Source organism: Calonectris borealis, chromosome 17 (genome assembly GCF_964195595.1).
Source record: "Calonectris borealis chromosome 17, bCalBor7.hap1.2, whole genome shotgun sequence".
Classification (NCBI taxonomy): Eukaryota; Metazoa; Chordata; class Aves; order Procellariiformes; family Procellariidae; genus Calonectris; species Calonectris borealis.
In genome coordinates, this window is record NC_134328.1 from 7,573,521 (window position 1) to 7,598,329 (window position 24,809).

General features: G+C 40.6%; 1 protein-coding gene across 2 annotated transcripts in view; it reads right to left on the reverse strand.

The window, feature by feature from the left end:
- Nucleotides 1–10,065, reverse strand: part of EYA2 (EYA transcriptional coactivator and phosphatase 2) — a 60,089-nt gene extending 50,024 nt beyond the window's left edge. Inside the window, exons 1-5 of one of the 2 annotated variants that reach the window (XM_075166416.1) lie at nucleotides 9,947–10,065; nucleotides 8,023–8,067; nucleotides 4,698–4,746; nucleotides 3,934–4,076; nucleotides 913–1,029 (exon numbers count right to left, since the gene is read on the reverse strand). In XM_075166416.1, coding sequence (XP_075022517.1) covers nucleotides 913–1,029; nucleotides 3,934–4,076; nucleotides 4,698–4,746; nucleotides 8,023–8,067; nucleotides 9,947–10,055 — 463 coding nt within the window. In that variant the 5' untranslated portion in view covers nucleotides 10,056–10,065. The remainder of the gene's footprint in view (nucleotides 1–912; nucleotides 1,030–3,933; nucleotides 4,077–4,697; nucleotides 4,747–8,022; nucleotides 8,068–9,946) is intronic. The other variant, XM_075166417.1, reaches the window with a different exon arrangement.
- Between the last annotated feature and the right edge of the window lie 14,744 nt (nucleotides 10,066–24,809).

Below are 24,809 nucleotides of genomic sequence, written 5' to 3' on the forward strand. Positions count from 1 at the left end.
AGTTGGCAAGTCAACATTCAGTCTCCTGAGAGCTGGTGTTTCATACAGCTTCTCAAATGGAAAAGAACTTTAAGTTTTATTTTTAGAAATAAAAGTATATTTTGGCTTTCCTGGTTGTACAACAAAACAAAGTGTTATAAAGCTACGAGCACAACGCACTAACTTTGAAGCCTTAAGGGAATCCAACTGATTATTTTATAATCAGTTATTATTCTGACAACAATAAAAGTTATTCTAAACTTACTAAATCTTAGCTCAGTAACCTTGAGGAAAAAACAGCTGCTTTCAGCTCTGCTTTTTTGAACCTTACCTCAGTAATTTCTGGGTAATTAATGATGTTGGTACTTTGGGAGTTAAAACAGGCAGATGTATCTTAGCAGGTATTAGTTATGTCTTAACAGTAAAAAATATTTTTTTAGTATCAAGGTATCAGCTTTTTAAAAAAAAAATAGTGGAGAGAATATACAGCAGTTTAACCACAGAGCAGTTTGTTCAGGACAGCATAGGGCAGAAGCATAACACTAACATCACTGCTTGCATGAAGTGTAAAACCACCTTTGTTTTGCTTCCACTCAGAATCTAGGAATTCACACTAACACAATCATCCCAGGTATGCAGTCACAAAATTAATTAAAAAAAAGAAGACAGAGTTTCTGGAGAAAGGCAAAGCTTATATTCATCATATGTGAAGTTTTTCTAGGGTATACTAGTGCTAAATCCAGTACCTCAGCCAGAAATTAATTCCTTGATGAGCAAAACAGATCTATGAAGACTTACCTCCTTCCCTACCCTGACTGCCTATACCTAAGCTTTTTGTTGTAATTGCAAAAGAAGAAGAATTGGTCTAATATGGGGGTATACAGGATTCTGACTTCTTATAGCACATCCTGCAAGGCACCAAGCTATACTCACCATGCATCTGGTACGTGTACGGTGCTTGTCCAGCCGTCGGGGTACTGAAGCTGGATCCGTAGCTAAGAAACCCACTCTGTCCTGGGGAATGGCTCAGGCTGTCCTCTGTTTTGATGCCTTTGAGGCATATAGCAGGAACCAAGAGCAGAACGTGAGTGTTTGTCACATAAAGGTGTAAAAAAACAGGTTTAAGAATTAACAATTTTTCAGCTAGATTTTAACCTAATAAACTCTTTGTTTCCTACACTTTCTTATATTTTTTCTTAATTATCTGCATTACCAAACAGGTAAACTCTTAAATAATGGAGTCAAGTAAATTCATCACAAATAATATTTGAGTCAGCTACATCCTGTATCCACACCTGAATGAACTTTTGCTAAGATGGGGAAACAACCATGAATAATATTATTTTCAAAACCAATTTCTGAACAAATAGTTTTGTTTTAGAATTAAACGAACTCATTGACTCATGAACTTTCTGAACAGTTATCAGATGCAAGCAATGATTAACAAAGCAACAGGACCTTCAGCAAAATAACTTCAAGACTTCTGTTCTCAACAGAGTTATCTTTTACTTGCATTATATTTTCAGCTTTGGTAGCAAAATATTTATTGGCAAGTCATACAGGAGGATTATCATTATTCAGTTAGATATAACATACAGTTTAGAAATAATAGGTAAGCCCCGAAGCCACAAAAATCTTTTCATTACTAAAAATCAGGCAATTAAACTGACAATTTACAGGGGGAACAGCAATAGCTGAATTAAACATTGCAAGATGAAACCTTTGCTGGTAGTGAAAGGGGTTGATATTTTATTCTGAGATGCTGCCGAGATTGTACAGCTGTATTATTAAAATAAACAGCTGAAAGGTGCGTCTCATTATGAACCCTTTGGCGTGATCCTTCCCTCCTTTGCATGCCTATTTGCACAAAACAAAAAACGGCCATTGGACACACCCTGAGTGCTGGGACTAAACAAAGACCTTGTTGATGTTCTGACTTTGGATTTATACACTTCCCAGGCTGTTGTCATCTTTTAGCACTTGTAGGCAAACTTGCCAAAAGACAAGTCGAATTCATGTGCCTTTCCCCAAACATGCTGTTTTCTAGCTTAATGACTCTTAAAAGCAACAAGTCTGCATTTGCTCAAGTTGGGAATAAGTTCTCCCAGATAATGTTTTCTCTAATAAAAATCACTTCTTTTAGCTTTAGGTGAGAATAGCTGCAATGCAATTTGAGTATAAGTTAGCAACAAGATGACAATGCTGCATGGTGAAATGCAGGAGGTTTATTTGGACAGTGAATGAACATGTGTTGGTGCAAGCGTCCGGCTCCATTACTGCTGGGGAAGCAAAAGGATTTGTGAGTGTGCGCGGGGAAGCTGCTTTTCATAACATCCCATGCTTTTCAATTACATCAGCACTCCGCATGCGAGCATTCAACCTACCCCAGCTACAATTAATCTTCAACGAATGGGCCTTTTTGGAAGTCTAAAAACTGTTGTTAGACAGCGAAATAACTTAACACCAAATTAATTTCCACACAATGTTCTGTTTTGTCTAGAAACCGGCTGAGTTTTATTTTTGTGCCTAAAAACAATACTGCTTCATTGTTCTTGGTTGTCAGCCAGGTGGAGTTTTTCATATGCTGTGTTGAGTATCTTAGAGAGGGTATATGGGCTGGGGGAGGGAAATCACTGTTCAAGGATGCTAAGAGGTCATCCACAGGATTTATAAGCAGCATATGGGCCTGACACATGTATGCCCTAAAGACTCTAGGCAGTAGCAAATGGCTCTACTTTCACCTGCTCTAACAGGACAACTGTTCAGAGTTTGCCTTGGAAATCAGCCAGCTGATGCAAACACACAAGTAGCTCCAGGAAAGGGTCTCAAAACATTCCTCTCATCATCCTGGTAGAGCTTCAGCTCTGCAAAGCCCATTTCCCTGGCCTTCCTGACCATTGCATTAAATTCCCCTTCAGTAAAAGCCTTGTCAATGGCTTTATAAAAGCTTCTTGTTGGGAAGGGATACTGTATTTGCCAAGCAAACGAAGGTGTTTAAGAGCACAAGAGAAACCAGGAGCGGAAACAGAACTGTGAAGCCATTTTAATGCTGCAAGACACAGCACTCACAGGATCAGCTGGGAATAAGGGGCCCAGAGCTTTATGTTAAAGAGCTGTACCTAAGCAAGAGCAATATCTCTTTGGTCTTTAGGAGTGGAAAGAACTTCCCAGCTCCCTCAAGAGCTCAGTATTTCCATGCAGAGTTTGAGGACGCTCTTAACACTTGGTTTACCAGGCATTCCCCTGACAGGAGTGCTTTTAGTTTAATTAGTCCCCTGCCTGAATCCCCCAGCTGCTCCTGTCCAGCACCATCTCCCCACAGCTGCTGGCAAGGCAGGAAAGCAGGGAACAAAGCTGACTGGGGTTAGAAATATCTACTGCACCTACAGCTAACAACCATCCATTTGAATACGGACTGTCTTCGAAAACCAAAGTACTCTGTATCATTTTACCCATGTCTTATTCTGCCCTTGGTTCTAACCATAATAATATACAACCTGTCTTGGTTCTTCCATAATAATATACAAAAAGTTTTCCTTAAAGTAGCTTGTATCATTGAAATCCCAGGAAGAATCAAGGAAGGCAAAATGTAGTTTACCTAAATACCATATTTACTGCAAGGGACTTTGTCTTGGCAGTGAGACATGGGAACACCCACCAGCTACTACTCCTAAGTGGCACATCCTACTGAATCTGAGTTTCTCATGCTGCCTCATAGTCCTACTGCTGACTGGCTCCAAACTTACCTAGTTTGGAAGACCATAACCCAGGATATCAAGAGCTGATAGATAGCTCAAAGTAATCCTAACAAAGTCAGATTTTCCTCTAAGCCTAAGAGGAAAACATTGCCAAGACAGAAATGACCTTTCATTCTAAAGCTTAAGACTTCAAATATATTTTTCTAGGAGCAAGAGGCAGATGTCCTCAAAGGTAACATGATGTCGGAGTACTCACTGTAGGAGGGTATGCCATAGGGCTGCCCTGGAGGAGGATAGGCAGTATATGCAGCAGCCTGCTGGATTCCCGCGCTGTACTGAGTCTGTCCATAAGTTGCCATTGTTGGGAAAGATGGGACTGTCACTATATGGGGATAATGTCTATTCAGAACAAAAAAACAGAAGGTCTAAGGCAATAGTTACTGTACATGATCTTCTAGAGCACATGTATAACATTTCTAGACATTTTGATAAAATAATACCCAAAGTATGATGGTGAATATTTTGAGAACTCAGAATTGATTAGACGGGGGCAAAAGTTTGTTTCAGTATACAGCTCCTGATATGAGCTATTAAGATTAAGCTACCTAAATGCATGGGGACTTTAAGACTGTGCAAAATATGTGTAAGTTAAAAAAATAAAATAAAATCAACACTATGATTTTTCATGTTTCATTTTGAGTTTGCCAAACAAGCGAGTGTCATGGGAAACCTCTGACATTTCAACATACTCCTCTGTGGTCACTCATAAACACAACAATATTCAAACTGATAAGGTTTGGATTCACAGGGGTATGAAAATACAGTGCACAGTACCTCAAACCTTCTTTCACTCCATATCTAACAAGATTAAGAACCAGTTACTTCACTGGGCCAGAGACGTGCAGGGGAACAGGTGGATGGGCTTAAGGCGAATATTTTTTAAGGTAACAGAAGTCTGCACAAAATGGCTGTTCAGCAAAACACAGTTTTTAAATTACAGCACTTGGCACGAGCACTCACTTTGTGGAGTACAGATGGAGAGGACACTGTGGTGCTGCTTTGCTGCTGCCTGGAAAACAAAATTAAAGGATCTTAGATTTTCATCATGTTCTGTTCTATGGCCAAGCTGATACCACTGTTTTTACCACTGCTGGTTTGAGAAAAATATATAGGAATTAGAAGACTTTGTTTTTAGTGAATCTCCACAAACTGAAGTAGATAAGAAAGCTATTCTCCACTTAACAACAAATAAATATATATTTAGTTTTTAACTGAGGGTGATACTGATTGACTGAGCTACCAGTTTCTCCTTCTCACGGGACGGATATCAATCATGAGGCTGGGCTTTGGTGGGCTGACTCATCTGCTAAAGGCTATAAAAGCAACTACTATGATTATTGAAGTGATTTAAGCTCACTGTACTTTTTGCCCTTTTGCTTTTTTTGGTATTCTCCTAGACCATGACTCACTTTCTTTAATGTTCATTAAAATACATCAAATCAAAATAAATATTAAAACCACAGCATTGTAAATCTCCTTACTCTTGAATTTTTTGAGTTAACTACAACCTACCTTACTGACCTGCCAGCAATGAAAATATTAAACCAGTAGAAAACGTATCACACAGGTTATATGTGCAGGTTGCCTTCCAATGTACCAAACTGTTGTGTCCTGCAACACTACCAAAGAAACATGTGCCACCATCTTTATTCAGAGATAAATTTAGGCTTAATTAATTAAAATTTTAAAAAAATCTAAATTAAAACCTGCAAGCTGCCTGCAAGTTGTTCTGAAAACATCATACCTAAATGCCACCATGAGTATTACACAGGTTGCCTCCATAACGCCATCCAAATTTTGCTTCTCGGTTCCTAGCTGGAGCTGTTAGATGTTATTACAGCACTATAAATACCAAAACACCCTCACAATCATCAGTAATGACATTAGGCACAACAGATTCAGCCTCTCTATCTGCTGGCTGCATCAATGAACACACCAGACTAATTGCACACAGCTTCTCCACACAGGGAGAACATCAAGCATCATGTTGTCCGCTGACAGCAGCGCCACCATCCTTGACATTGGCTGCTGGCATCTATAGTGTAATTTGTTACACGGGATAGGAAATATCACCCAATCTCACACAGAAGATGATCTCTCAACTGCAGGTGCACATGCTGGGTGGAAAGGGAGATTCTGGCAGTGCCCCCAATGCCTGCACATTGCTACCAGCAGGCAGGAAACATCTGCAGTGCTGTGCCATGCATTGACAGGGACATACCTTCAATGCTGTAGAAGGATTATCTTCAGTATGAAGTTGTCCAAAACAGCACCACTTCATTTGTTCAGCCATTTGTAAGTTGGTGAATTAAACATTTAAAGCATGTTTTATTTAATGCAATATGCAAGTACATATAAGTCTAAATACATGCAAATAGTCCTATGGGTTTGAGTAACTTGTTATGCTGTAAACATGGAGAGAATGTCCAAAAAGATCCGACATGCTCATATATGAAATGTTCGTTCTTCCTGATTTAACTCTCTTTTGAAATTGTTCTTTCCCACACAACCCTTTTCCACAACATTTTAGATGACTTTATCATTTTACATTATAACATGGAGATGACACCAAACTATTATTAAAAACACAAACATTTAATCTGATACCTTCTTAAACTAAATTTCATTAAAAAATGCATTTTTATCTTTATTCACTTGTTTATGGAAAAACCCCAATGGAGGTGCATGAGTTCTAACTAAAAACATTAATTACTAGATATTATTCTTTTTTTAGAATGTCGATTTATATAATGTCTACTATATGTAAATAAACTGAAATTATTAATTACAAGGTTTTTTTTAGAATGTTAATTTGTATAATGTTTACTGTCTATAATAATAATACTGAAATTCTAAGTTTCCTAGAAAACATAATACTGAGCTTAATAAGACTGAGTTGAATTTCCTAGGAAACAATAACATTTGATTAAAAGATGGAAACACCTAAAAAGCACCCTTTCTTCAAAAAGGAGGCCCTTTTTTCCACAAACTCGGAAATCTTCAGAGATAACTTTACTCAAAATAAAAAATAAAATCCATGTACTCCTTTCTCTCTTCTCCAGGATAATTGCACTTGTTTAATAAGAACTACACATTAAGTTAGAATAGATAAAAAATGTGAAAATAAAGGCGTCTGTGCTTAGGTGCTTACTGAACTCTTCTCTGCACCTGAAAGCAAACAGCCTGTTTTCGGTAATGTTCCCAAGCCTCTCAGCTCTCTCCCCAGCAACCTGTCACGCAGATGAGCGCTTGCAACCCAACTGCGACAGCTTTCTGGCCCCATGCATACCTTTAAGAGTCTCCCAACTGTTTCACGTGCAGTATCAGAGCAGTGTTACTGCAGCATCATTGCTTTAGGGAAAGCGGCTCTGGTAAAAGGCACTGATGTCTGGGGGGAACAGGTTTCAGAGTGAGCTGGCCACGACTGCATCGATACTGCTGCTTATTATTATTAAGAGAAAAAAACAGATTGGGTACATCTATCTGTGCAGCAACAGACCCCAAGAATCATCTGTCCACAAGCCTATGCGCTGGACTCTAATGTCTTTCCTAGCACCATGCTGGACATCTGTTCCACCCCCTTCCTCTCCTCTCTGGGTATGAAGAAGAAACAGAACAAACTCGCCCAAATACAACCTCTGTGATCAAACACACTTTCATCACTCGCTCTTCCTCCTCCAAAGTGCTTTCCTGTGCCACATCCCTCTCCTTGCACCCTCCTCCACAACAAATTCAAGCCTTGTGCCCTTTCTGATCCCATCTCCTAAGTTGTCCCCCAGTTCTGCCAGAGCTCTCCCTCTGGCTGACTACACCCCCAAAACACCACAGAAGGGCAAATATCACAGCTACAACCCCTTTTTTCCTCTTCCAGGGTCCCCTGCAGACACTACGCGCTCTGAGCACTCACCCGTTTGCAAAGGACAGCTCAGGCAGGAGGAGAGTGTGCCAGGGGAGGGATCGTGCAACTTATACAGCCCTAATTGCTAACAGAATCACCCTAATCACTGACTGAAACAAAACCATAAGGACTCCTTCTTCACGCTCTTACAACTCTGAAACACCTTAGAAAAGTAAAACCCAGCAGCAACCCTGCCTCAGTTCCTCTATCTATAAAATGTGGGTAACAGTAACCTACTTCCCAAGCAACAGGCAGAGAGGTTTAGTTAAAAAAAGAAAAAAAAATTTTTTTAAATTGACAAAGGATAGTGTTATACAAATGTACATATTCATTTACACATACAGATATAGAAAATAAGATTGTTTTTAAATTCAAAGCTGGGCTTACCTGCCTCAACTTCAAACTCACTCTGAAAAATTTGCTTTGACTTACCTGAAAGAAAACAGTTTAGAAAATTAGACTTTTTAATTGTGAAAACAAAAACTATACCATTTCTGTCACACTGTTCTGCATTGCCAAACAGAATTGCATTGAAGAAATATACTTCTTTAGTTTTCATTCATTTAATTCGCAATGCCTTTTACATTTGAAAAACAGTAGAACAGACAGTTTGAGCACAAGCTTAATTTCTTTTCTATTTGAAAAATATTACATCTTCAAATTTTTTGTTTTTGAAAGAGGTAAATACAGAATAAATACGTTTGCCAAGAACGCCAAGTGGGGATTTACTGCATGTGAATATGCAATATGGTACTGTCATTGCCAAAAAAAGGCAAGTTAAAACTACATGTGTTTCTACCCAAAAGTGTAGGACTACAGGCAGAATGTGCATTTGAAAATTATATTGATATAATTGCACATCTCATGGTAAGCACTCATGAAAACAGCAGGCCAGACATCTATGTGGACATCTTCATAAGTAAATATTGAGACTAGACTTGCTAAAATTAAAACTGTATGTGTAATACAGGGCATACATTTGTGTGCATTTATTGCATTAAAAGCTCTGGCAGTCTTAGACTTGACAAACACACAAGTATTTTCCTGTTCTTCAAATTAACAAGAGGTATTTTCAAGGGAAGGAGCATAATCTTGGTAGCACAGGGTATCATTCTGTAGGAAAATAACCATGTTATTTCTATAAGAAATGTATCAACACGACTTGTCACTAGCAAACTGGTGTCCAACTGTACAAGTGCTATGTTGGTGCTTACTTGTATCGCATAATAATAAACCGTTCCCGTACCAAGAAGTTTACAAAATGATGTATTTAAAAATCATTTCTAGCTCTAATCTTTTCTGCAAACACGTACATTTAAAAGGATGTTTCCTTTAGATTGTTATCCCTTCAACTGCTCTTGTAAATAGGCAGTCATGATGTATGTGATTTAATCACGCAATTTCTAATGCCTTAGCAAACATGCAAGCAAAACATCTTGGCTTCTAAGAGCCTATAAATGAAGGGTTAACATACTACTAAAACATAATAGCCAGTGCCTTTTGCTAACTCCCCTCCAACAGGAAGGCTGACAGATCCTGACCGCAGCAAACAATAGCTGGGATTGTACTAGCAAGAACTAGTTCAGCTGCATCACTTGCCAATAATTTTTTTAGCAGATTTAACATTCTTCTGTTTCCTTCACTTGAACAGTATGATGGGGGGGAAGGAGGAGGAGAAGAGCAGATAAATTTCCATCAGAGCCTCAACCACTGAAAGAATTTGTCCTTGGTACCTGCCAAATGTGAAACTTCAGACCAGAGGCCAGCGGGGTTAACCGTTTGGAGATGATAGCAATGATCTCAGAGCGATGTAAACTGGGGCACGGGGCTGCTTTGGCAAAATGTTGTCTAGCTGCACGATATGTTGTTGGGCCTGGGAGCCCCAATGCTCCCCACCCCAACAGCAGCAGCACAGCTACCGAAGCACAGGGCTCACCTTCATGCCGCCACTGGGGCTCCTTACCCCTCTAGTGGGGTCCAAACAAAAACTACCAGCTCTACACAAAATATGTTTTATACCTGTAATCATTCCAGTAGAGCAAACATATACATGCACCTGTGCATATGTATGCACCTACTCTACAGAGATATATATCTACATATAAAACATTTCAATTCCATTTGCATTCTAAAGGATTCAGCCACAACTGGAGAGTCTACAAAAAAATACTCAAAAATCTCAGTTGCTCACTATACTGTAAAACTAACTGTCAGAGGCAAAGGCCTTGGATGTGGCCAGTTCCCTTTGGTTACATGTATATATACACATTATGCTAAAGCCAGTAAACAGTAAGCAAAAGAGGCAGCCTACCTTCTATGTCATCTGGAGCCGTGGCATAAATGTTAGAAAGGTTACGCTTCAGTCTGTCAGGGCACTCTCTATTTACAGTCAGGCTGGGTGATATCACTAGATCTAGCATTTCCTTATACCTGAAGGAAAACAAAGGAAAAATATAATTTATTCATTAATTATGCATGCTTACTAATGATTCAACTTTTTTTCCCTAAGAGTATAAATATTAAAGCTGATTACCTAAACCCAGGCTTCATATAAATTCCACATAATAACATTCACTAAAGTTTTCATCAAAGGGAAATGCTGAATTAAAATGAAGTATTTGCTCCCTTGGAGATTACACCCATCTGATTAATGCTTTCCCTTTCTTCCTGGATTTTGCCATTTGAAAACTAAATTCCCTTATCTCTGATATGCTATCAGAGCGAGAATGTACACACCAGTGTCCAGTGAGGCTCCAGAACAGACTATTATGGGCTGAAAATGAAGTCGAGGGCAGTTAACAGCATTATCTAGTCTTACAAGATAATAAGGTTAGTACTGGTGATAAGATCAGTTTTCCAGAGGACACCTAAACCAGGCACCTAGCTACAATGTCCTGACCATTAGGTGGCAGTGATACAAGGACAGTCCATTTCACATAAATAACCTCATCTGATTTAACTGAAAATTTCACATGAACAATATATAGGATTTGAGTCTCCAAAGAAAAACATAATTGCGTGTGCGCATGACCTACACTATAATGAAAGCTTACAAACTCTGCATTACACAAACAGCTCAGAAAAGAAAACGACTAAATCATTATTTCAGACCCTATGCGCAACGTGAATAGGTCTATTCATCTGAATACTACCGTTTTCAATATATGTGTCTAACTCCAGCTATACACCTTTTCAGAACTAGGCTCCAAAGACACTTGCTTGAAATAGAGCTGCTTGCTTCCCTTGGAAGTGTTGGATGTTTTGGATGGGTACAAAATATGGCATTAAGTGCATAGATTTGCATAACTATGTTTGCAGGTTTGCGTAACGACAACAGGGTGAGTACAGTAAGGAAACTGTGTGTTACATTAGATATCTGCACGATGGCTTTTATGCAAGGTAGGTTTCCTGGACACCTTTACCCCAAAAATGTTCTGCCTTTGTTTCCTGTGCAACCAATGCCTGCAGCTGGAACTGTGAAGAACCCACTGGCCAAAGAAAACCTGAAGCTAAATTTGTCAATTAATTGTATTCATTTTTTTAAAATACACACAATGCCATGGAAACCTATTTGAATTTTCTAAGATTACACCAATATATTTTGCAGCTTTTGGTTCAGGTCCAGGACAAATGATGAAAAGAGGACTCCTCAAGACGCTATGTCCTTCTTCGCTTTCTGCAGCCACATAGAGTATGTCCTCACTTCAGTCCCCTGGAGGCTATTGAGGGGGAATCAGGGCTAGTAGGGAAAAGCATAACTGTGCTCTTGGACAGAGCAGGGCCCAGATGGGAGAGAGGGCATATGGTGGCGAGCGGATTCAAGGCACCTGGCTGCAGCCTGCATGGGCTCCCCTTTCTGCTCAGCACTGAACACACTACCTGCAAAGCCAGCTGGCACACCCCTGCTCTCAGGCTGGGACCTATCTGAGCTGGACTGTAAAGCTAGCAAATGTCATGGCAGCAACAGGCTGGTAGCAATCTATAGCACACCTAAAACATCATGAAATTAAAGACAACGGCACTTAAACCTGAAATCTTGACACTAGGCTGCTGCAATACTAATCTACGCACTTCCGTGAGAAGAAAAGAGGTTTGTTTTGATTTTCTGTTTAAATACTACTGTATGACTTTACCAGCTTTGAGAAACAGAGAACAATAAACCACATACTTTTTATCTGAACTTCTCCAATCACTTTTACAAAGCCCTTACAAAGAGGGTAAGTACTGTTATGAACAGGCACAAACCAGATTAAGTATCTTACCCGTAACTGAACAGCAAAGACCAAAGCTGAGTTCATTTCCACTTTCCCCACCTAACAGCTGGAAAGGCACTCTGCCCAGGCAGAAAAAGCATCCATCCTCTGTGAATTTGCAGAATTGCCAAAAATGGGTATGAAGCGGCATAACCATGTACAATGTCCGCAGCCCCAGTCCTCCTTTCTCCAGATGGGATTTGAGCTCCTCTTGTCTGCTTCCCTTGGAAATCCATGTGGGCGTATGCTTTTTCACCACCAATGTAGCCTCAAGTCCAGAGGTTGGTAAAGGCTTCCTGATTATGTGCCATGAAGGAGACCTTAAGTCAGCAGTAAATGACCAATGAGGTAGAAATACAGTACTCTGAATCCAACACTTGTGAGATCCATGCTCCCTAACTGCTATGTGTTACAGATTTGCTAAGAAAACAAGACTACCATAAAAATCAGTGTTGCTTTGCAGCTGGAGGATCTTTGTTGCTAGTGGGCCTCAAAGGGCTCCACCGTCAGATGTGTCCCTGTAAGACAAGCACGACTCCTGCCTCCCCCTCCCTGCCTTAGACACAGACACTAAAGCACAGCAAGAGAGAAGTAAAAATGGAGGTGCACAGGGGCCACCAATTGTGCCCACAAGCAATGTCCATGCTACCAACTGCATGGAAATGCAACAAGGTACCAGATTTGTACAAGGATAAAAAAATAGTCCCTAGCTGTACAAGTTCCTCTCCAACTGACTCAGTCCAATGGCAGAGACAAAATGGCAATCCAGGAGTCCTGACCTAACCCTAAATAAAACACAGCCCACGAGAAACTTTATTCAGTCCTAATAGCACTGGAGCAAGTTATGCTCCAAACTGGTACCTGCAGACAGAGGCTTTACCGAAGCGCATGTGCATTCGCTTCACAGGCAGTCTCAGGCACGAGGGAGGCAGGCAGATGCCTCAGAGCCACAGACTGTCAGGCAGTAAGGGATCGTCATGGCCCTTCTGCACACTTTGCTTATGCCAGAGGAAAAAAGAGATTTTTCTCCTGAAACGGCTAATCTCACTCTTTCACTGGTACAGCCAGGCTGCCGCAGAGAAAGGGGTCAGGAAGGCTTTTGTGGTGCTTACTTCTCAGTGGGGAGGAACAAGGTCTCTCCTACAAGCAACTATGGCTCCTAAGGCTCTCTTAAAAGCACCAGGCTGGACAGGGGCTCTTTTCCCAGAGGAAATACTTTATTCGAATCCATTGGCACCAAATTAAATTTTCTTTGCATGGCTGAGAAGGGAGGGTTCAGTTTTATACCAGGTTTTCCCTTCCACTGTAAGCAATGTCCGATTTTTTTCCCCCCCTTATTTCCTTAATGCTATACCTGAATTGAGGAAAAGCACTGCTGCCCCAGACCCTGTCAAGCTGGGGATGTTCTACATTGTTTCTCAGATAACACATGCCCTTCAGCATAATCCAAAACCCCATCATTCATGACACTGCCCAGACTGTTGCCAAGTGAATGGGAGCAGATGTTTAAAGGGAAATGATCTTTTATAATGATTAATGCACTTTGATTACATCATTGTTTAGAGATTTCATTAGCTACTCTCTGACTGATGATTTTTCTATTGGTTTTGTTCTCTTCACTTTTGTATCCACAAAGTCACATCACACTTCCCTGTATTTGTTCTATAACATTTTCCTGTTTTTTTTTTTTTTTCCAGCTTCCATTTTTCTTTAGAGTATGTATTAGTTGCATGTACAAACAGGTAACTTTTCACAGACATACCTGTCTGGTTGTGCATATCATGTATGTGTTTGCATTGTTAGTGGCTTTGCCTGTTTTGCACGCACCATTTACCAATTTGTTCATGTGCATTTCTCACTTCACAAGAGTTTCTGAAATTCCAGTTTTAACAATGGCAATCTACACAAAATCTTCAGTAAAATAATGGAACCGGGATGGTATTTAACACAGTAAATGACATGCTGGAGTGCAACTGATGAAAATACCAGGCCTTTGTTTGCTTGCTTTTTAGAGCAAAAACATTTTCTGGGTTAAGTAATGTACAGTAAATCAGTAATAAAGTTTGCTGAATATGAGCTTTTATTAAAACCAGTGATGGCAGCATCTAGCATGTTGGGCTGACAGACATCTGGAAGAGCTTTTGGCTTCTATAATTAAGAAGAACCTTGTGTGAATTTGGTGCTCAGCTTTTCCATTAGAATCCCCTACTCAAAAACCAATATTTTGCCCTGAAAGTTGGCCCACAAAATCTCTGCCAAGAACAGAAACTTTTCTCTTTACTAATGTTTAGGAAGGAAAAAAGAAAAATAAAAGTCTTTTTCAGTCATTCTGAAGCTAGGAATGCCAAATTAAACATTTTAAGGTTTCAAATTTTTGATCAAGATGTTTGATCACATCTTTTACAATGATGTTTCGAAGGCAGTGATTCCAGACTCCAACTCAAAACACTCAAACGTGTGCTGAAGATCAAACTACTGGGCAATCCCATCTCTCTCCAGCAAATACTCAAAGATGGGCATAAGTGCAATGCCGAAGCGGGACCCAGTGTGCAGACCGAATCAGCAAGGTGCTCTGGATACTGATGGTGATGAGAACCTGATGGATAGTATTTTGAACGGATGAAACAGGAAACCACCATGGCGTTGTGGGCAGGTGCAACCACAGATCTGCTCAACACAGCTGAAAGGCCAGAAGGCACCAGCAAGAGATGAAGGAGACTCCTTCCAAAGCTTGGGCCTCTGCTGCTCGGGCATAATTTAAAGCATCTCTTAGTCTGTTCTAACTTGCTTTTAACATCCTCACCACAACATACTAAAGGCATCATCTCAGGACCATGGGCATTTCCACCCCCACTGTGACGTCAGTGGACTTGTTCCCGGGAGTCTGCGTATTTCACTCATCTCTACTCCATTTCCGGGGTGAGAAGATAGTATTCTGGCTTCAATACATACAAGTACATGAAGTGGAACAAATGTTCAAAAGAGCACTTCCAGGGCATTTTCAGTAAATAAGACACCTGGGCAGTAAGTAGTACTGGGATAAACTCAATGGCCAAGTGATGAAGAGATTTCAGAGAGAACGTATGCCAGGAAGAGCGTTTGCCCTGTAATGACAGCAGTCTCTAGGAGAGTATTTGAGCAACAGGAGGTTGATGGTACAGTTCAGAAATGACATACCAGGAGTAAAAGACAGTATGGGGGAAAAAAGCTGGCATGGTTGTGGGAAAAATAAAGAGAATGAGCTCTGTATTTGCCATCAGTGGAGGAATTGATGAGTTAGGAGCCCCACAGAATGAAGCGGGTGAGAAACAGAACACAGGACTCCTGCCCTTGAGAAAAACCTTCCAGATCCTACAATGGGAGAGACAAGATACTTTAAGGGAGTAAGAAATTGCAAGCAAAGTTTGTCCATGAGGGGAGAGGCAAATCTAGAAATGACTCTCCCTGCAACAACACCATGTGATGATCTTCTTAAGAATTTTTACTTGTATCTGGCTAGAGGCCAGATACAAGCTTAAACCACTAGATCTTCCTAAACATACACATATGCCAACACAGAGCCTTAGGCAGGAGTGGTACAAGCCAAGTCCTCTGCTCTTAGCTTTGCTGGGAAGGGGAGGAGTAGAGACAGAGACTGCAGTCTAATTGCAAGAGTAACATTTTTGTGTTGCTTCCATGACTTTATCTGGTTTTAATTACTTGATCAACCGCTTTCACCTTTATTCTCCTCAAAAAATGGTGCAGATTACCAAGTAGAAATCTGCAACTTTATGACTCCAGTGCTACTCATCATAAAAAAGCAGACAGTCTGATTCCCCACTTTGTTTCAGAAGTGAATTACTAAAAGGTAACTGCAAAAAAAAGATCGCTTTCTCAATCTCTGATTCAAAGAAAACAAACAAACAAAACCCCAATCCTAAAAAGTTTCTCTTTTCTTCATTCCTAAGAAATATGAGATTTGTTGTAATTTTTTTCCATATGGGTAAAATTTTCAAAAGCACCTGCTATGTCTCATTAATTTTCATTGGGAATTAAGACTTCTACTGTTTTAACTTCTTGGAAAGCATGGCAGCTTAGCCAGCTTTGCCAGGACTAACTGCTTGCAAAATTACACTCCCCATTTCACTCCACTTCTGCACAAAAAAAGCAGGGAAAATGCTATTATCTTGCAGCCACCTTCCATGTGGTATAATAATAGGGAATCTCCTGTACTGAAGATTTTGGCTACTTTTATCCACATTTCAAAAGCAAAGGAACGTAATTTCATTTCCTCTTCAGTACATTCCTCCTCACACTGTTAGGACGTTTTCTCTCCATCTATAATAGATCCTTTGTTCCTTCCATTTCGAGAACTCAAAAATGCTTCAGCAGGTGAAAACCATGACGCTATTTTCTCTTTTATAATGAATCTTAGCTCATCCACAAGTACATCTGATAGATGTATGCAGGAAAAGGCCTGAACAGGCATAAAGTTAAACCTGAGCCGGCGTAAATGCTTATGTACAAGACTGACAGTACAGCCGCGATGACAAGATATCCTTTCAAGGTGACCTGCAGGGCAGCGTGCCTCAGGCTGTTTATATTCCTGAGAGCTGCCTTTCGCTGACGTAATCGGACAATAAAAGCAGCAGTATTTGTCTGGATTTATCATTGCCCAGCCTATTCCAGACACAAAAAGTAAGAGAACTCCTAGTAGTATGGCTTGTAGCACAGCACCTGAGGGTGGGGGTACATAGTTGCATTATTCTCCAGCACAGAATATCTCAGGCTAAGGATTAAACCAAGAGGAACAAAGAAAAGTTGTGATAGATAGGCACATCAGACTGAAATCAGAAATTAAATGAGATGGTAGTGAGGCTGCTCCAGATGACAGGCACACAGCTAACCCTTCTTGCAACTGCTGATCAGATTGAGTCAAGTATGAGAGATGAGAAAAAATAAATAGGCAAGACAAAGAAGAAGCTGGGAGGTGTATTGGCTAAACTCGAGCGCACAGCAAGGAAAACCTTTATTTCAACTGAAGCAGGATGCCACTCGCTTTTTGTGTGGCTCAGAGAAAGCTGGGCAGAGGCTGCACACGGAGCATGCAGGGACACCCAAGCCCTCTGTGGCACAGCGGTGTTGAGCTGTGCTTCTTCGCATCCCCTCATCGCTCCCCTTGTGCACATATTGTCACCCAGTTTTTAAATCTTACTGTTGGTCTTCTGAAACATTCATCTTTTGTTTAGTCCAGCACTGGCGTAGCTGGCCATAAGGTTATGTTAAAAAAAGCTACAACTCTAACCGAGTAATAGATACACACAGAGTGCTTCAGTTTAAACAAATAAAACCAACACAAAAACAACCACCCCAAAACTTGAAATAAGAGCACAAGCATCCAAGTAAGACCTGGATCACAAATAGGTTTGTTAATTCAGTAGTCAAATGGAAAACTTTTCACACAGAAAAACAGCCCTTCCTTTTCCATATTAATTCCATGTACATCTAAAATGATTCACTTCACAGTAAAAAAAAATTGGTTTGGATTTACATTAAGATTTTCAAATTCCTTTTTCTTTTTTAAATGTGTTAATTCTAAACAATTTCAAGAAAAATAACTGAGAAAATAACAAAATAGACCATTTCTGTCACACTTCTGAAACCACTATTGTTTAAAAATACCCAAAGTATTCCAACAGCTTAAAATCTTTCCCCATGTTTTTTTTGTTGTTTTGTTTTGTTTTTTTTAAATGAGACAGTCTTTTTGATTGAAATTTTACTTTCACTGGAAGTTTTCTGTCTTGCTCTACCAGGCAGTAAAAAACAGATGAAAAATCCTGTCTCATGAATTTTTTGAGCCAACTTCACCTTTTTTTTTTTTGAGGAAAGCCTGCCTTAAAATTTTTGAGTGCTCGGGACTGGCAAAAATAATTGCATGCCTTGTTTCCCTGGAAGTCCTGAATTTCCAAAAGTATTGGCTTGCTTCACCAGGCTTCATCACCTGCTATTCTAGACTGCTTTTCAATGTTTGTTTTTTTTTTTTAAAGATGCAGTTTCTTTCTTGTCTCAGACCTGTTGATTTAAAAAAAGCAGGTTGTCTTCATATAAATGTTATTCCTACTCTTAGCAAGGCTTCACTACTCCCTTCTCCAGGCGCTCTTTCCATGATCCCCACGTTGCAGACACAGAGCAATACCGAGAAGAAAGAGGGGGGCCGGGCTGGGCTGTGATCCCTCCCTGTATTTCCTGCAATTAACTCGGGAAGAGATTGAAGGAAGATAGACCAGGGGAAGCATCAGCGTTTTCTGGTTGAGCAGTCCAAGGTAAAGGGGATTCAGTGCACATAAAAACAAACAAGCCGAGCTACCTTCACTGTTTATTATGAAGGCAAAGTCTGAAAGGTAGCTTGAAAATTCAAAGTGAGCTAATGATGGGGTTCACACCACAGACTTTCAATCTGGCAGTGTAACCAGGAAATTAATTACATAATTGCTTTGAGTCACTAGGTATTTTAAAATTCATTTCAACACTAGTATTTCACTTAGAGTAAGTCAAAATGAGAAAGCTGAATTTTTCAGAATGCCTTTTTTTTGGTCTATTGAACCTGTTTGCTAAATGGAGCAACATTTGCAAAAGATCTTATTATTTGCCAAAGAATAAAATTACTCAGCTGTCTTACTGTGGACTGTCTTACACGTACCACACAGAACAGACTAAGTTGGTAAAGAAACGCTAGAGCTTATAGCCTACAGACATTTGAAAAATAAAATTGTATGTGTATACATACATATATATGCATACACACAAACGTACATATATAATCTCTTTCAGGCTCCACATTTCTCTTTGACATTCACAAGCTTTTTAATTCCATTACACCTCTTCCTATTCAGATCCCCAAGCGTGCAAGGGCTGCATGCGACTGCAGAAAACCACTCTGGCAGCTCCAGCTGCAGAATCATGGCCCATAACACAAAACAACTCCCTCCAAAGACAGGAGGGCTTCACAAACCAGGTACTGTAGGGTCCAGCTCATAAGACTTATTTGTCACTACTTAGGCACCTCTTTTTAGTCTGAAGAACTATGCTTTTTATCCCTTCTCTTCAGAATCACAAGTGCTAAAAACTCACTTAAACATAAATCACAAAAATTTAAGAAAATTATTTAAGAAAAATCATGAGATTTGGAATGACGAAATAACAGCTGATAATTTAGATATTCATGCTGAAATCACCTGGGTTCTGTGACAGGACTGTGCAAGAATGTGTTTTGTTTTGTAGCCTACTTGTTACTTCTATGTCAAGTCACTGATTTCATTTAGCTTTGAAATTTATAGACAAAGGAGCTCTGAGAAACTAAGTCACCTACAATTCTTGAACAACAATAACCTCCACAGAGAAGAAAACAAATAAAATAACTCCTTCCACAAATTCTGCAGTGCTCAGAATTAGCAGAGTTGTGGGGTTTGTGGGATGGGACTACAGAAGGGATGGGTGTGAGCAGCAGTGCACTCTCCCATGCACCCCATGCTCCACATAAGAACAGATGAAAGCAGTTACTCTGCCTGCTGCTACTGCAGGAGCTATCTACATGCAATTGCAGAAAAACTATAGATTTAACTTCACTAAAAGCAGCACAATTCTGACACAGAATGAGGAAAAACTTTGCTTTTCTAACATACCTTTTCACTGGGATAAATATGTATTTTGCAGGGCCTTTAGCAGGCATGTGGCTAATTCACAGGGGAAGCAAAACAAAAGGGAAACCTGAATAGGTTGCAACCAGAATTAGTAATTTCTGTCAAATCTGTAAGAATACATCAGAATGTTCTCAACAATGCTGGTTGGTAAGTGGGAGAAATGCTGAAATCATCATAATCGTTTCTTAAAATGTCAAAATTTTCCAGCCATGAAGCTGTAGACATGAAAGATTCTTTCCATTGCCCACGATCCTCCTCTGAGCATGCTCCCCCACATCTATGCTAGTGGCTCACCTCCACATTTGCCACCATGGGACTAAGGCTAGTATTTTTACCCTGTTGCCTCTCTCAATTATTTTTTTTAATCACTTCTTGCCAGTAGGGTTTGAACCTCATTTTTTGTTTGTTGTTTTTTGGGCTTTTCTTCCCCTCACTCAGTTTTTTGCTTTACACATGCCACGATGAGGAAAGAGTAGCATCTATGTTTGGACATGAAACTCTGGTCTTATCAGCAGAAAATTCATTCTCAGGAGTAAACACTGATGTGTGTGTTCGCAGAGCTGGGGCCTTATTTTATAAAACATTCATATTAATACATTGTAACGTAAAGCAATTACACAAGCAAAATTAAGCAGCCAGAAACTACTTCAACTCTACCAGAGCAAGATGAAGTAGAGAAAATAAAGCACTAAATATCACAGACGAACATTTGCTTCAAAAAGTAGTGAAAAGATCACAAGAGGAAAACAGAGCTTTCCTTTCCCACCCGTGGAGCCTTGAGTACACCTGCCCAGACTCCAGGGGCCAAGCTGCAGCATGGCGTGAAAGAACCTATTTTCACGTAATAATTTGTGTAAAGCTATATATTTAATGCAGCAGGTTATAATTTCTGCAAAACTATATTCAATGCAGCAGGACAAGTCAAAGAAGTCATCACAAGTTGCAGAGGGCTCAGGAGGGAAAGCACCGAGCAAACAGCACACAAAAGCCATTGCCAGACAGGCCTGTAGTAGCAGAGAGCTGCTACAGCAGCTACGACTGGTGGCTGAACACATCCATCAGTTATGTGGCAACATTAATCCTCTCACCGCAAACACAACCCATTCTGAGCCATGTGTCCCACTCAGGAGCCTTTCACTCCATTTCAGTTTAAGCTGAACATGAGTAGCAACTTCATTTTTCCTTCTGCTACTCAGCAGCCAAGGGAAGGAAGAGAGGAGCTGGATAGTTTCTTAACACCAAGAGACATGAAGACGGTTTCACGCAGTGAAAGTTGGCCATTAGCTGGAACGAGTGCCAAAGGCAAACATTTTCCAGGAAGTTTAGTGCCAGACAGCTTTACCTTGGGGAGAGGAGCGCTGGCTACAGGGAGCGCCGGCAGCTGTCTTTCTCCGCAGATGGATGGCTCCACATTGTTGTGGATTTAAATGTGCATAGTTACCCATAAACATTTATACCAGCCAGATCCTAAGGAAGAACTCTTGATTCAAAGGGGAACGAGGCATCATTCATGAAGTTTCCACAGAAAAGTGAATGTACCAGCAAATACTTGTCCACAATAGTTGAGAGGTAACACTCTTAATAAAACCCACAGGTAACTGTGTGCAGGAAAGGGTGGTGTTCACATGGTGACAGTTCTCCCAGAGAACACAGTGAGAAAAATTAGTTCTGCCACAGAGAAATAGCAGATCAAGCCCTGGTCTGCAACTCAGAAAATCTGGAGTTTTTTCCCCACTCCACGCCTGGTAACTCAGCTGATCCCTAGGCAAGTCCTTTGTGCCACCACTGTGCTTTCTGAGCTTTGTGTGCCTTCCCTGCAGAGACTGCAGGACACGTGTTTATCTTCTGTATATGTGAAGCACTGACCAGTGCAATGGTGTCCTACTCTCAGTGGGACCTCCAGGTACTGCTGTACTAAATAAATAGCAATAACAAAATATATATATATAAAATTTTCCCTAGGGCTGCAGTTTATCTTGAAGTAACACAATGCAGCTTCTACTGAGTTCTTCCAATATGGAAAGCACTTTGTTTTATCCCCTGTGACTGGACCACATCAGACTTGGCACTGCTACCACCACTGTATCAATAGCAGGAGATTTTAGAAAAATGTGCTTGGGTGTCTTGAGCACATTAGCATCCACATTGTCCACAGGCAAGATACTGCTAAAAATTGTCCCACAAAAGCATCATTTCATGGACAGAGAAGACACGGACCTGTGCTAACCCTTGTATGAGCCAAGCGTGCATTGACCCACACTTTGTACTGGCCTGGATATCTTTACCAGTCATACTTACCTTTGCAGCTACATCATGTGAATGATCTAGGGAAAACAAGATGGACTGAATAATGCAGACTCTCTTAGAAAGCCCTGACCAACCCCTGCCAGAAGGATGTCGTAGGCAGCCTCAGCTGCCCATGTGCACTAGGGCCTTAGATGCTGTATGGCTGGCAGCTGCCCCTACAAACAGCAACGTAGTGCTGGGTTGCATGTTGTCACAAGGGTGGGTCTGACACCAGCTAGGGAGAATTGTGTGTAGTTGTTGAAGGAGACAACTGAGAACTGCAATTCCAGTTTTGCTCGCAAGCTCTGTCACTAACAGATTGGGCAAGCTTCTCAGGACTACATTAAGGCCTCTGTAAAACTGGGAAATACAGTATAAACTGCCAATTAAGCTCTTTTTAGGGGCCGGAAAGTGCTCTGAAATCTTCAGGTGAAATCTGTTACACCATTGCAATATCAATATCCATGCTGATGAATAATGACCATCCTGAACATGAGACAGCCAAGAAGGAGGTGATGCACAAGAGCTGTCCTTCAGGGCATGTTCTCTCACTCATTTTTGGTCCAAAAGCTCTCCATTCCTAGACTATGAGAATTTCTTCACCCTTTTGATTTACTCCTTAAACCTGTCAGAGTCCTGCAATGGCTCCAACAACCCAGTGAGAAAGGTAAAGCTGCCCCTTTATAACAAGCCTGTGTCAGCACCTCCATTCTCAGCCTGTAAAGGAGTAGCATTCAGGGAATAATAATTCAAAAAGAGCTACGGGGAAAAGAACTATGAAATGTAAGTTAGTAAAAGGACCTTGGATGTGAGGGAGAAGTCTAGCATAACAGTACAGGTGAGGCTGGAGTGAGAATGACGTACCCTCTCCTTGGTTAAATCCCCCAAGTCAGACTTTTTCCGACCAGAGAAGACAACAAAGACGAAGGTCTGTTGTACATGTAGAAGGCTGAAAGCATCTTTCTTTGATTGGGACTCTCTTCTCACCCCCTCCCGCCCCCAGTGAGGGAAGAGAAAAATATCTCATCTGTCTGTGGGAATAAACCAAGAAAGATCATTCTCAAGGATTCAGAAGCAACGAAAGCCTCATGTTTTATATCTTTAGTACACTGTTTCATCTATTTATGAAGTATCTTGATGAGGGAAAACACAAATGCCGGCATCATTGTCCTAAATGCAATTGATGCCCTACATACCAGAACGAAATGCAACAAAGTTTGCGGTCTCTCCAAAACTGAAGACAATTTCTTAAGAAACTGAAGTATAATATAATTTAACAATGTGTCTGAAAACCCTGTACTGCTTTGGCTTGGTCTTGTAGTCTGGAATTTAAGCAGCCTCCCAACCATCCCTCAGCTCCTCATATTTTTTTTTTTTTTAAAAAAAAAAAAAAAATCTTTGTGGTAATCCATTACTACACATGAAGGAGAACAAAAACTCTAACCTCCTCCCCCCCCACCCCCCCGCCCCCCGAAGTTGGCTTCCCTAATTGCTTCTCTTTGCCTGATAGATTTTTGGGTTAGGCTTTTCAGGGCTGGAGGGGGAGGGGGTTGGGTTTTTCTTTTTTCATTTTGGATTTTCCTTGCTGTGGTCTTAATTAAAGCATCACTAAATCAGAACTGGTGGTTCCCAAGTAATTGCTGATTGAGCATGTCTGTCACAGCAGGGGGACGCAAGCCCTGCTACCTGGCCCGAGGGCAGTTTGCCTGCCAGGGCCAAGGATTCACCCTAAGGCTCAACATTGTGCGGATGGGAAGGACTCTCTTGCCCCACTTCTGCAAAACTGGGACAGCACATTTAATACCAAAGTCAAGAGGCCCATGTGCTCTCGCTAGGGAAAGCCACCCTTCAACCCTCCTGCCTTGCTCTCCTTACTGATAAAACAGGAATGATGGTGGTAAGTCTATGAGATTTCTGAATAAAACTGCTCTATTAGTGCTAAGGTTTATGGAAGTACCAGATTCACAAAGTTTAGACCATCCTGTGATCAACAGTGATTTTCTGGCTGGATCATCTTCAAACATGTTGAGTCAAACTAGTTAAGCCTAACGATATGAAAAGAGCTGCTTCCCTCCTTTTGATCCTGCTTAACACACTCTTCTTCATAAATGCTGTAGGCAAAGCTTGTACAGCACTAATGCAGTTGCTATGAAGAGTACTACAAATGCAGGTGCTTGTTCATGACCACTTAACCCTGAAGCTGCTTTCCAAGTGCATGGCCTGAATGTACAGCTGATTTGCTCATGAATTATGAAATCCAACTGTACTGATATACTTTCCCTGTTTTGATTTGAAGTAAGTCAGGTTACCAATCTGTATTTAGTAAATATTGTGGTTAAATAAATCAAATTTATAAACTTCTAACATTCACTTAGTCACAACCCTTTCGCTCTGTTTGAAAAGAGCAGAGGGTGGTCGTAGAAGGCTATCGTTCAGCTGAAGTGGAGCAGACTTCTCATTTTAAAGAGCTACAGTACAACAGCAATGAGCAAAGTAACACAATCTAATTGCTGCATATCTTGGTGATGTTGGGAGGAAAAAAGACAACTAATCAAAAGCAATGCTTGAGCAATAACTGCACTTTGTTTGTCACTCATGCCAATCAATAGTGTGGAAACAGCCAAGGGGAGGAGGAGTTTACTCAGAGCGTATGTCTACATGGTGTTTTCCTTTATATTTATTCCATTAGTATTTTGTTTCTGTGGATATTTGAAAGTCAGGCTAAAATAACAACATAGAAATAAAAAATGGGACAGTTTAATTTACTTTGTGGGTTCAGGTGGGCTGAGCTCTGATTTCCCAAGAGTTTTGGTGTGACAGTAGGCTGAAGCTTTTTCTTTAAGCCCAGGTGAAAGCTAACCCAAGATCCCAAAGCTGTTAGCATCAGGTTTATTTTCCAGGCAGAGGGAAGGGATTTTTACAGAGGATGTTATCAAACAAGGAAGAATTATGGAAC